This window comes from Lepidothrix coronata, unplaced genomic scaffold, assembly GCF_001604755.1.
Source record: "Lepidothrix coronata isolate B3197 unplaced genomic scaffold, Lepidothrix_coronata-1.0 Scaffold45, whole genome shotgun sequence".
NCBI classification, from domain to species: Eukaryota; Metazoa; Chordata; class Aves; order Passeriformes; family Pipridae; genus Lepidothrix; species Lepidothrix coronata.
The window spans coordinates 2,367,342-2,381,439 of NW_016690225.1; the positions used below are offsets into that span (position 1 = coordinate 2,367,342).

At 32.7% G+C, this 14,098-nt stretch overlaps 1 protein-coding gene across 6 annotated transcripts in view; it reads right to left on the reverse strand.

The window, feature by feature from the left end:
* CSMD1 (CUB and Sushi multiple domains 1) overlaps positions 1–14,098 on the reverse strand; it is a 1,090,193-nt gene that overhangs the window by 14,114 nt on the left and 1,061,981 nt on the right. For 5 of the 6 annotated variants that reach the window (XM_017814555.1, XM_017814556.1, XM_017814552.1 and 2 more), the window contains 6 exons: positions 13,120–13,293; positions 10,618–10,691; positions 7,469–7,580; positions 6,362–6,541; positions 4,632–4,676; positions 193–354 (listed from right to left, as the gene is read on the reverse strand). In XM_017814555.1, the coding sequence (XP_017670044.1) occupies positions 193–354; positions 4,632–4,676; positions 6,362–6,541; positions 7,469–7,580; positions 10,618–10,691; positions 13,120–13,293 (747 nt within the window). The remainder of the gene's footprint in view (positions 1–192; positions 355–4,631; positions 4,677–6,361; positions 6,542–7,468; positions 7,581–10,617; positions 10,692–13,119; positions 13,294–14,098) is intronic. The other variant, XM_017814554.1, reaches the window with a different exon arrangement.

The following is a 14,098-nucleotide window of genomic DNA, read 5'->3' on the forward strand; positions in this document are numbered from 1 at the left end:
AAATTGACTGAAATCTGTGCAGACCATTATGTTAGGACCTTTCCTTTTGCAAAACAGACAGAAAAAGATTTTTAGCGCAAACATAAAGTTTTTGTTTTGTTTTTCATTTGGATGAAAATACATAGAAACTGAACATATTAAAAAAAAATAAATTAAAAGAACAGCTTGTTTAACACCAAATTCTAAACCTACCTGATAGTTTGAGTTGTATGTTGGATGCCTCAATGAATGTGGCATTCACTTTGCTGCTTGTGGTATTGAACCAATCAACAGTGAGAGTAGCAGGCTGTCTTTTTCCTAAATATTCATAAAACCCTTTCCACAGTGAATTTATAAAAAACACATCTGAGGGAACTAAATAAGTGAAAAAGAGAAACAAAGAAAGAAGTAAACTAAAACAAAGTAACCATCTTTCCAGCCATACTTATGTTCTTCATTTTTTCTGTTACAGAATCAATCCACTATTATAAGGAGGTCTTGTAGTAAACATTTTACAACAATAAAGACAATATATCTAATGACTTTTCCACAGAATTGCCTATAATATACTACACCTTTCCATCACAGTATATGTTCTTAAATAACCTCACACTTCATAGCTTATGTGATTCAGTGAATGTCCTCAAGACTACAGAAAATAATGGACTCTTCCCCTAAAGCCCTGTAGCCCTAAGGTATGATGAGAAAAAGGGGAATAATATTCTGAAATCAAGGATTCCTGGAAGGAAACACTCTCTTAGGACATCCCTTTTGTTTCATGAATCTATCAAAGCGTACTGTGTGTGATTTTCAACTGAATATCAACTGAATATTCAACTGAATTAACTGAATTTCAAGTACAGTTTTATCAGTCATTTTTAGACATCACAGCTTTTCTCCATACAGTATTACTGCACCTGTGAACAGTGAAGTTGTCAGAGAAGGGAACTTTTTTTATATTTAAAATAAAGATCTGTTTCTTAGCAACTGCAGTTTGAATTATCTGAAAATCCTATAAAGTGAGGAATGAATTATTGGAAAAAGTATATGTATTTGGGTAATTTATTTGATGTTATTTGCATCTTTCCTCTACACAGGAAAAATAAATTATTTAGGTGTTAAATGTTGTGTTTTAAATATTTTTAATATGTGTTTAAATCACCTACAAAGTAGAAAATATCTTTCACTCACCAGTATCTGTAATATTAACATTAATTAAAAACACAGAAAAAAATTCTTAGGAGGAGATTTTACATCAGAAGCATTTACAAGGTGCTACATGTCTTGAACATTAATTTCTCCCCTACACATTGTTATATTTCTCCTATATGCTTTTCTGTTATAAAATTTGGGAAAGACTTCCTTCAGACGTGACAATTAAGTTAAAAACCAGTAAAGCTGGTTGAAAGAGACCAACCCTCCTCTTGGCCAGACAGCACCCAGTGTTCCCTGGTAGCTTCTGATATGTGACAACAGAGATTTTTCCACTTAGTTATAAGTTTTTCTAGCATTACTATTTAGAAGTAAAACTTTAAGAATCAAACTAAAACTTCATTAAAAGAATACTTTAAACAATCACAATATCTTGACAAAATAACAGCCCTAGTGACTATTAAAATTCACCCTTACTATCCATGACCACTACAAATGACACTTGCAAAATAGCTAGACTGGCATTAGAAGTGTTTCATACTCTGCTAATTAAAATCTTAAATTAAATAATTGGGTTGGTTTTTTTTTTTGCATTTTATCAAACTCTGAGCACATGCAAAGGTAGCCGTCTATATTGAAGGAAATTTATCAGTTCAGGTATCTGATGTATCCATTTTGAATAAGTTCTATGGATATTTCCTCCTCTATCTAATCACTTATTGCAAAAATGAATCAAACAGAAAGCCAGGGCAATAATACCTGACAGGCAATACATCTGAAAATCTGATTGCTGACTAGCTGCTGACTAAATAAATAACTTCTTAAGTGCCTTTAAACTGTGCAAAAGTCACAATGCAAGTGTTCAAGCTCAGTGTGGCACGATTTGAAAACCTCTCTAGGTCATTGGTACCACCACTGGATTCCAAGTGAGCAGAGATCTACTATATGGCTTTGAGTGTAACAGCTTTGAAGAATTTTAAGTGTTCAGTTTCCAAAGTAAAACTCAGTGCAGGACTTGGGCTTTACACTATGTAACCTCAACTTACTACTATAAATCTGAAAGATTACATTTCTATTGGTATCTCACAGTCCTTACAATTCATACAATTTCTGCATATATATGAATTCTATAAAGGGTTCAGACTCTATTTTCTATGTATTTCCCATTGTTTTGCTAAAATGGTGACATAGCATAAATTTGAAACCTGGCACTAAAAAAAAATTAAAATTATTTTTTATTTGTCTATGTTTTTAATTAAAATTTTGTGTCTGATGAAATTCTTATGGAAGTAAACATCTAGTATTATTAGTATGAACCTGAGAGATACTATTTAAGGCTTTTATAAAGGAACATACTTCCTTCACCACATTCAACATCTTCGTTCTGTAGTTTGTCTAACTACTCTGTCAATAATATCTGTTAAGCTTTACAAAATAGTACTATTGACTCAGTATTTACAGAATATGCACTTGCTGCAGATGGACAGAATTAGTACGGGAAAAAATTGTATTTCTGCTTCCCCAGTCATGTTTTTGTAAAACATTAAAATGCAAGTGCTGCAGTCCCGGGGGATGCTGCTGAGGATTTGGAGTGGCTCTGAGTTGATTGTGCTGAACCCTTATAATGTCCCTGCCTTTCCCACCAAAAGCAGAATGAGAAAAATGAACTCGGTATTATTATTCCAATACTGCACGGACTGCAGATTCTTCTAAGAACAAGACAATTTCGAAAATCCATGGCTACTCATTAAAACAGCTTCCTAAACATTTTTTGGGAAGACTATACAAAGCAGTGAGAACCATGGAAAACCAAAGTAATTCAGTTCTTAAACTTCAAATGTATATTGTAAGGATTCTTTAGTTGTGACCTATACTCAATCATGTAAAAATATTTACTATTGTTTATGAAGGCATTAACTCCAGGAAAAAAAAGAAATTTAATAATCAATAACAAATATAACTTGAATTCAGATATCTAAAAGTGATAAATCAGAAAATTAATCTATTCTGTTACAAAAACTCTAGTTTACCAATATTAGCTTAATTCTGTTCAAAATAGTTAGCAGCAAATCAAATTGTACTAAAAGTCAAGATAACACAGTAAAGAAAGTGTTTCAAAATACACAGTGTTCTATCCTAAAGAGAATTTACAATTTTAAAAGACGAAATATTAGTGCAGACTTCTTTTTTGAAAGCTTACAACCTTTCATTGTTAATTATTGTCATATGTTATAGTTTCCTTTTTCTGCTTAGTATTATTGGCATTTGCAATCAAAACATTCAATTTTTTTTAAAAATACTTTTCAAATAGTACTTATCAGAACTAGTTATAAGGAACATGATAGAGTATGAATTGATACTGATACTCTGCATAGTGGATATATTTGGAGACTAGGTCTGCATTTTAATTTGCCATTGAAACTTCAAAATCTGTGTGGTAGCAGAATAATGCATACCTTAGGTGTTTGGTGAGGTGAATCCCCCAATAAATGAAGGTTGTATATTAATTATAATGAATGCACATTACATTCTGCTTTATTGTGAGTCTGCAGAAGTAAAGCATTTCAGAGGAACTCATTTACAGTTTCACCTGACACTCTCACTAACAAACTCACCAGGAAGGTTAATTATTAGCAGAAATACCTTTTCATCCCATCTACTCTACAGTCCTTCTGTGAAATGCCACAAGCATGAACCATTAATCTTATTTTCCCTGCAGCTTTGCTAAAATTCAAAATATAGAATTGCAAGCTCATTTATTTGCTGATAACTCTGCTCATTTTTAAATAACTCAATAAAAAAAATAGGCCTTACATTTTCTGAAAAGCATTGAATCTAAAAGAACCTGCATTAAGGATTTCTCAGATGTGTTTTTCTATTTTGTCCCTGGCAGGAGGAATAGGTTAACTGCACACATGTTCACAAGGTGGCATAGGAAAGCAGAAGTAATGTTTGCCTGCCTTGACATCTGCCTGGTGTCCACAAAATTTCAGAAAACCTATCTTGGAGTACATGGAAAATTTTCATGACATGAAGGCCATCAAAATTTCTGAAGGGTTTTTTGGGGTGTTGGGTTTTTTGTTTTTTTTTTGATGTATTTTTTCCAACATTTGCAATGTAAAGTGCAAAACTTTGACTGAACTGAATTCCTGCAATTATAGTATACACTCATTATAAGGCTCTCCATTATAGCAATCTTTCTGATATAAAACTACTAAATCTGAGTTTTGTATGTAAATGTTTCTTTTTTTTATGCTTGACAAGAGATTTTATGCAATTTACAAAATTGGAACTATAGAAATTTAAAAAAATTGCTTGTGAAAGAATTAAGTAGAATAGGTTTTACATGGCATCTGTCATTATGAAAGACCTCAACATTAACATTCCTTGAAAATGATTAACAAATACTTAAATATTGGAAATAATTTTATTATCCATAACAATCTAGGGTGTAAATCAAATTAATTTATTTAGATCTAAAGCTCTTCTTGTATACAAACCTGGAGTTTTAGTTATTGTTTCATTAACTTCTCTCACTCCTTTACCTACAAGTAAAAAGACAAATTATCATTTTCATGAACATATATATTTGTGTGGGTTTTTTCTTTTTTTTTTTTTATTTAATAAAATGGTAAAACAATGCTTGATGGATGCAATAATCTCTAATCCAGTAGAGCCATATTTAAAACAGAAGTAACTGATCTTGAATACTTCTCATGTTTAAACTTACACATACTTGCACAAAACTATCAGAAAATAATTTAGGTAAAAAAAATTTCACTGTGCAAAATTGTCTGGCTAGCCAATTATTTCACACAGGCCCAAAATTTTTATATCAGTCCCAGTGCTATAAAAGAGAGCCTTATGGAGGGGAAAATACTATCTTTAATTATAAATAATAGTATATTATAATAGTAAAAATTGTGTTAAGTAAGATTGATGCATTTATAACACAAACCAGCAAAGGCTAGATAGCTTGATTAAGATAACAGGATCAGATGTCATGGGAAACTGGTGTAATTTGCTATATTTGTGTACACTCAGGAAAGGTCCATTGACCCCAGATCAAGTTCTGGACTCATATCGTTTGCCACTTTAGAAAGGATAATGTCCCATTTGATGGTCTAGTCTTACATGTTTTGTTTTTTTTTTTTTTTTCCTTTAGGAGCCAAAATTCACTAATTAGACTGATCAAGTGCTAAGAAAGCACAAATGTGCAGGACACTCAATGAGAACTATACCTAAAAACCGTAAACCAATAAAACAAGAAAATCCTTTTTTTAGAAACCTTTTATGTATTGTATCTTCAATAAATAACCCTCCCCCAAAAAAAACCCATAAAAGGTCATTTATATCAAATTATTACTCATACAGTACCATGAAAACTCATCCTTTAGGGATATAGAATAAGAAAATAAATTCTGATGGGTAGATCATACAACAATGCCGGATCAAAGAACTCTACCCTTACATTAAGGAAAATTAAATATTGCTCAAACATCAAAACCATTCATCATACTTTGATATATTAGAATTAAAAATCATATTGCAAACAACTTTCCCATGGCATCTGACTATTTTTCCTTTATTGATATTCTAAATATAGATTTATTTTATTTTATTTTATTTTTCTGAATTGAGAACTTATAGCCATGTTTATTCTCATGTGAAGAGCAAATTTAGACTTCATAACTATATACTTAGTTACACTGATGAAAATTACACTGATATAAATAAAAGAAGAATCTAGTGCAAAGATAATTTTTTTTATTTTATTGTTCTTTTTTATTTTAGAAGATTTCCTTAGACAAAAATCACACCTGCATGAATCTAAAAGCTAAGATATTAAATATTTTCATTCCTTATAGAAAATCATACATTAAACACTGAATACATTGAAATACTATTTAAAACTGTGAAATAAAGATAAATGCAGTTAAGAATAATACTTTATATTGTTTAGGTTTTGTTTGCTCGTTAGGGGTAAAAACATGTATGTATGCCTGTGCATTTACACACACATATCCCATTGTCTTCCTCCATGAGTTCTAGATATTATGCTCACTTTTTGATTTCTTCACTGTTTCTTCCATAAAGTAAAAGCTGTTGTGTTATGTGTGTCTTTAAATAGTAAGCGGAAAAAATTAATCCTACTATATAAAATAAAAATGCCAGGGAAAATTAATTCCAACCAAGTAGCACCCAACAAATCACTTGAGTAATGACTTACTTTTACAAATAGGTGATTTTCCCGTCCATTTCATATCTGGTTTACATGTCCGATGCTCTGATCCACCAGCAAGAAAAAATCCTGGCTGACAGGTGTACACCAAAGTATACCCTAAAGTAGGAAGATCTATCGCTTTCACATCTACATGTGCCGGTGTTTCTGGCTGCCTGCAAGCATGAGCTGTAAAGGGATTTTTAGAGTTAGAAAAAGTGGTGGTAAGCAGTTTTTACAGGATTAGAGTAAGCAATTTGAAATAAATGCATGCCAACTTATTCCCTTTGATTATGTAAACTCTGTATAGCTTTTAACAATGTCTAGCTATTATTTGTAAAAGTAACACTCAGAGTGTATAGTTTTATTATTGTGGGAAGATGGAAATGACACTATCACATATTTTTAAAGAATAAACCAAAATTAAATCACAGTAGCAATCAAGAAAGAGTTTAAAATGAAGAGAAGCACATGCCATTGTACATGGGGCAATGATTGGTGAATTATTGTACTGTCACAGCTTCAAGCATAACTTCTACTCTGTGTTCAGAAAATTAGAGTGGTTACTGTGCTATAGATTTCTGTTGAAAGAAGGTTTTGTCATAGTAAAATGATTATTACAGTTATGGTTGCTCAGTATGCTTATATCTCTGTGCCACATGGTGTTCATTTATAACAACCCAAGGATAATTTGAAATAGGATGAGAATCTAAGGTCATTCTAATGAACTACTTTTAGCTTAGGTCAGTGTCATTTACCACAATAGTTATTTGATGTCCTCCAACTCATACAGAGCTATAAATATACTAATAATTTGCATAACCCTGTATAGTTTGGAAAAAAAATGGTTTTGTTGGGTTTTAGTTTATGATTCACAAAATACTAGACAACAAAATACACCCATGCATATTTTAGGTCACGTTCTGTTCTTTATTAATCCAATACATGCACACAAAATATCCTAGATTAAATTAAAGTAGCTAATGTAGTAGGTTAATGAGGACAGACTCTTTCTGAATAAAACCATATAATTTACTATGAATTTCCACGTTTCACTTTGTAACTCTTCTAAAATTGCACAGTGTTTTAAGTCATTAGAATAGAAACTGGACTTACGAATGCATTCAGACTGTATGCCACTCCAGGTTAAGTTAGCAAGACAAGAACGTGTAGTAGATCCCTGAATGTGATAACCTTTTCTGCATCTGAAATAAACTGTGCTCCCAACCTAAGGATCAAACCAGAATGTTAGATAGAAGAGATATCCATCACAGAGATGCCACATCTCAAGACAGTGGTAAATTAATGTAGAGATTTTTTCAAAAATAAAAATGTCTGCTTTTCACAGTTTCTAGAGCTTAACTTTTTTCCTTTTAATGTGATGAAAAGTTTGAGCAATTGATCTTTTGTAACCTTATTTGAAAGCAATATGTGGAAAAACATTGACAAGGCTGTTCACATGAAGAAAATGACACGTACATTTCTGCCACTAAGTTTGTCAGTGTGACAGAAGCAAACTGAATGCCTGAGATGCCTCTCTTCTCTGTACATCACTGCATATATTTCAGTAGAACTTCACCATAAAGTCTTTTTCAAAGGCTTTTCATTGTGTGACTTGACTAAACATGGGTTAGTCAAGGAAAAAGAAAAAACTACGAAGAACTGTTTCATCTACAAATAAATGCACTAGAGAAAACTCCAGGCCATGACTTCTTACACTGCATTTGTTACTATAGACTAAGTTTCATTTGAGATGTTCAACTAGCAGAATGATGTTATGGAAAGCCTTCCTATGATCAACTGTGAAACGACCTTTCTCAGAAGACAAGGTAAAGTAACTGAGAAAATGCTCTTTGGATTTCCACTAAGAATAGAAATATGTGAAAACTAGATACAAAACTGCATGTGATAAAGAATTTTCGTAACAGATGAGAGAGAGATTGTATGAAGATTTCAGTAAAATGGATTTATTGATGGTATTGACAAAAGTAGCTCAAATGTAACTCCAGGCCAAGTTATTTGGGGGGTGGGGGGAGGCTGATCAGTAAAACATTACTTTTGTTTTAAATCAAACATCTTGGCAAGAAATAATAAATAAATTTTTAAAAGGGACAAAACTGGTATTATTGGAAGTTATATGACAGTAATAAAGAAATGTCACACAGAAAAATTGTATAAGTTGCAAATGAGTAGGGATTGATGCATATTAGTAAAACAGCTTGCAATTATAGATATGCAGGTAGGTCTGTGCTGCAAATGTCATAGCAGGACTTTAATGGAAATTAAAAAGGAGCATCTTCAAAAGTGGCTAACTGCTAACCATACACTCAGTTACATAAAACCTGATGACCATGATAGATGTTTAGCAAGTGTAACACCATTTCTTCCTGAAGTACCTTGAGAAAATCACTGGTATTTTTAAAGGTCAAATTACTGATAAGGCTTTGTAGACTTGTCTTTCTAACTATTTTTAAACATATTAATCTCTACCTTGCCAAGGACACACAGCATGTCTGTAGTGGGGACTAGAACACTGTGTGGCTAGTCTTGACTCAAAGTCATCTTCCTTGCGAAATTGACTATTCTGGCATCTGTCAGTAAGAATGATATGCAAATTTTTCCCACTGCTCCAAAAGACCAAGCAAAAAATAATGTACAAGTTCAAGGCAGTTACAGACTTATATTGCTTTTTCATTTTACTTGTAAATATTAAAACAAAAGCAATACACTCTTTGTATAGTACTTGGATGAAAAATGTTGGGCCATTTGTAACTTTCACAGCTCAGTGAAGCACAAAAGGCACAGAATGAATGAGGCAAGATAGGATGCTGGTAGGTAGGGGAAAACCCTTCAAAGGTCTGCTGGCTGTCATCACACTATTCTATAATGATTAAAAACTGTTAAAAGCTGTTTTTTAGAAACCTAGTTAAGTCATACAAACAGGAAGCCCACTAATCACATATGAAAAAAAACACAGAACAATCTAGTTCACTAGTAATTAGAGAGAAGTCTAAGTGTTGTTGCACCAGATAGTGTTCTGAGAGTGAAAGCACATATTGAGAAAGATTTAATATAGAATAGACAAAGATTTACTATGGCCTCTGGAGGACAATGAGAAGAGAAAATCAGCCTTCTTGTTCAACAGACAGTAGAACAGTGAATGGGCCAGTACAATTCTGTTATTAAAGACCATTTGTGAGGCAGAAAAAAAGGAGGAGAAATAAGAAAACAACCCCTGACCAAATTAGGGGCAAAGATTAAAGTTGTATTTGAAGTGAAAATGGGGACAGATAGAGGGTCAAGATGAGACAACACTATTGCAAGAAGCAGAACCACCTTAGGGGTGAGGCCACAAGATGTGGCTCGGGGAGCAGTGCCTTGGTATCTGTGAGCCAGGCAGGAGCACAAAGTGAAGAGAAGAGATGACAGCCATTACAACGAAAACCAGCAAAATTGCCAGAGAGAGAGGGTACCAATAACCAAAGGAACTTACAGAAAGGACTTTTTGAAAAACAGTTCTAGTAGCTTGATTGCAATGTGGCACGCTGCCCTAGGTTCAGAAATAAGCAGGAAACCCAAACAGTACATATTTTAGATTCCAATCACACATATTTGTATCTGAAAAATCTATCCCATGGAGCTTATCAATCTATATAATGACTGTCGTTGTTGCATCTACATTTATTTCCTCAATCACTTTTCTGCCTACCACTTGTTAAACTAATAACCTGTGAGAAATTTGGAAATTATAGAAAGGACATTCATCACAGAGAACCTGGACACAACACGGAATAATTTTATCTTCTCTGACTGAATAAAACATAACATGAATTGCTAATTTAGTAAAGCCACATGCTGACTTTTTTGTCAAGGACTACATGGCCTTTGGATCACACAGGTCTTTGGCTGTTAGGTATTTACCAACTATTCATCAATGTAGGAAAGAGTTATGATCATAAACCAAAGTAATTATATCATGCCATATCATATTAAGTAGACAATTTATAAATAGCCCTCCCTACTGAAGTCTTGTAAAGGACTGAACAAATGATATATTGTAGGGTTAGAAGTTCTTTCTTTAAGCTGGATGTTTGTAAAAAAACCTTGGAGCATGAGTTTTTATTAAAAAGGGAGTGGAAATTTCATAGGGTTTGCATTAGACATTTAAACCTACAGATAATTTTTCTTATGAAATTTAATATATTTGTAATTATTAAAAGCTTTTTCATTTTAGAAAGCTAATAAATAATAATTAAGAAAATTACCTCATAACCTCTGGAACTATTCTGTATTCCAAAATGTGGAGTACCGGGGTCTGTACATGTATTGTGAGCGGGATCTAATGCAAAATGTAAAACAAAACATATATTATTATGGTATGGAAAGAATACTCAAAAACTGTTTGCAAAGATTAAATAATTTCATCAATGTCTAGTGACGATAACAATTCAATTTTTAATGGAATGTGTGCCTTTCTATATATTACATTAGTATTTCCAACTAAATTTCCAAGATATATCACAGTAATTTGCTTCAGTACATTGTCATTATTTTAAAATAATTTTTGCAGGTATTTCTGGCAGTGCAGACTTTAGAGTTGAATTATTTTTTTAGTAATCTTGTTCTTTTAAACCTCTTTGAATCCACAGTATGTTTTACTATTCACAATGCAGTGGGAATATATAAGGAAATCTTTAGCTTCTATTCATTTTAAATGAACAGCCTAATGACTAAGTTGGCTTTCTAAAAAAAAACCCAAAACTGAACAAAAAAATCAATAACGCTCCCCCCAAAAAAACCCAAATAAAACCCATAATCAGTCTGCTTTCTTATAGCAAGTAAAATAAATTTTTTATATATTTTTTTTCCTATGCCAAGAAGAAAACAGAGTACTATCTCATTTGTTGCTGAAATACACTGCTTCCATAAAAAAAGCACATGCCAACGGAATATAACTAATTGTTATATTGGTTTGGTTTCATAAGTGCAATTTAAATAAGCCTGAAATGATTTTTTATTCAGCAATGTCCATTTTCTGATGGTGGCTTTGGGGCTGCCCAACCACATCCAAAAGTTAGACAGCACAGAACTTGATCCAGTGGATCTTTTTGTAGTATGTGACTATCTCTTGGCAATGGAGTCTGCTTTGGTGCTGTCACTGAATTACGAAGAACACAGCTTGGGACTCTATTTCATCTATAACAAGTTTTAGTATTCTGTAGCGGGCAAATTGAACTTTTCACTTCCAATAATGTGATATATCATTCCACTCTTTGCCAACAACCATATTCAATATTGACCATCAGTAGAGCACAAAAATTCAACTAGACTCATATTTACCAAGGGCTTCAAAAGTTAGGTGGATGTTGACCTAACGTGCAAGAATAAAAAGCAAACATGCTCCTGACCTTGAGCTACTTGAACAGCTCAAGAACTTTTTACAAATTATCCACAGCTGAAATGCTATTGCTAATAACAGACACATGAAGCTGAATTGACTTTTTAAGATACGTCTCATCTGAAGAAAGAATGATGATAAAAAGGAGGACTTCTCAAAGTATTTTAAGGAAATTATCGATATCCAGAAATAGAAAAGCTTGCCCCAAATGGTACTCTTAGGTGTCATTCTAGGTATTGTTCACTGTTCTTAACTTTCAAATTGCTTAGAAATTAAAACTGTAAATATTTTAGATTACATAATATTTTCCTTTTACGATAACATAAAAACTATGATGTAAAATAAAAACTTATATCTTTGATGCAGTTCTTTCCATATGCTTCTATACTGTGGTATATTAAGTATAAACAGAAATGTTGTTAGGACATTTTCAAATTTGATTCTTTTCAGTAGACCTGAAATTTGGCTTTTGGAAAACTTCTCGCCTCTGTTTACAAAAACTAAGGACAGCAGAAGTTTTGAATTCATATAACATAATTCTGTTGACTGTTAATGTCTTCATTTAAAAATACAGCCTGCTTTCAATAACCATACTTACCACCTTTTCCCAGAGGGCCCACCCCAGCTCGTTTACGTAACCAGTATCTTAGCTGCAACAAAGTATATAAATATAGTATACAATCTATGTATACATTTATATGTATACTACATATAAATGTAGTATACAATCTACATCTGAATGTGATTGTTTAGAAATATCAGAGATGATTTTTTTATTATAACACCAAAATAATTTTCTCTAGCAAGTGACCCCAAGTTGGATCAAATTCTGATGTCAGTGGGAGTTAAAGGTGTTCTGCATTTCTCTGTCTTGTTATGTAACATGCTAAAAGCATACCAGTTGCACATCAGTCAATGAGAAACAGAGTATTTGGGTGTTCATCAGAATTTGAAAACATCAGAGATGTACAAGCCACTCTCACAAAGTCCTAAATGCTTTTTTGTTTAGGATTGATTCTGAAAAATGCCTTGAACTCTCCAGTGACAAAATCTGGTCTTTAACCTGCCATAGTCTTCTGCATATCTAATAGATTCTAAAAATAGACAGAACAAATTTATGCATTTGCACATATTGACATTCTGCATTTCCGGCAGACAAGCAATTAAGTGAATTTACAAATTGCTTCATATGTGATTGTGTTTATCCTAAAATTTTTATACTCAAAATATAACCTTATTTACTAGTTCTTTTTATATTACACAGATTTTTTTTCCTATATTTGGATAGCTCATTTATAGATTTATGATCATGTAGTAGTTTATCGGGAATATTCTCAGTAGAAACAGCATAAGTGGTGATAGTTATTACCAATGCATGTTGGCTGAATTCCACTCCAAGTACCATCTGCTTGACAGAATCTTCTTGAAGAGCCTATCAAAATAAAAGGGGGTCTGCACTGAAAGCTAACTTCAGATCTGTAGGTGAAACTTTTTCCATTGAGGCGTCCTTCTGCGGGAGTACCAGGGTCACCACAAAACACAGCTAATAAAAAAGGAAAGAAAGAAAAAGAGTTATTAAAAACTGCACATTCTTTAAGTGAAGTATTCTACGTTGTTTTATGTGCAAGTCAGGCATACTCAATATGAGTGCAAATGCTATGTTCATTTATCTGTGTAGGATTGTAGCTCTGATAAATTCTTGACAGCAATTTAAAATTAATTGTCAGTGTTATAGGTATTGTAAGCATAAAACTTAACTCAGAAAAATAGACCTCTTAATTGAGACACTTAAATGCTGATTAGATTTGGATGACAAAATACTCCCAAAGTAGACAATGCTATATTGCAATGCTTCAAAATATAACCAGTTTTCACATCAGTCACCCTCAGACTAGTAGGCTGGAAATTTTTGCCCTAGTTAGATAAAATAAAAATTGTTTATCAAAGTCCTGACAAGATTTCAAGCACTGAAGAAGATGAATTGACAGATTTAGAAGATGCTGAAAAACAAATACAAGCAAGATATGAGGGTATGTACTCGTCTTCAGAAAGAAAACATTGTTTAGAAAGGAGTGCAAGGCTTAACAAGGAGCTTAAGGGTTAGCATCTTTGTTTTCATCTGTCAATGGAAATGGAAGCAGGGAAGAAAAAAAAGGAAAAATGTAAGGGAATATTTCGATCATGCTCACCACAAGTCAAATTCAAAATATCTGAAAGGATTATCAATAAGGCACATGGTGATGGTTCCAATTAGGTAAAAAGAGAGGGAGGTGACTTTCAGGGAAAGGAAGAAGACTGTGACCTTAAATAGGTACAGCCACTGAATTTCAAAGGTAAGCTTTTTGGTA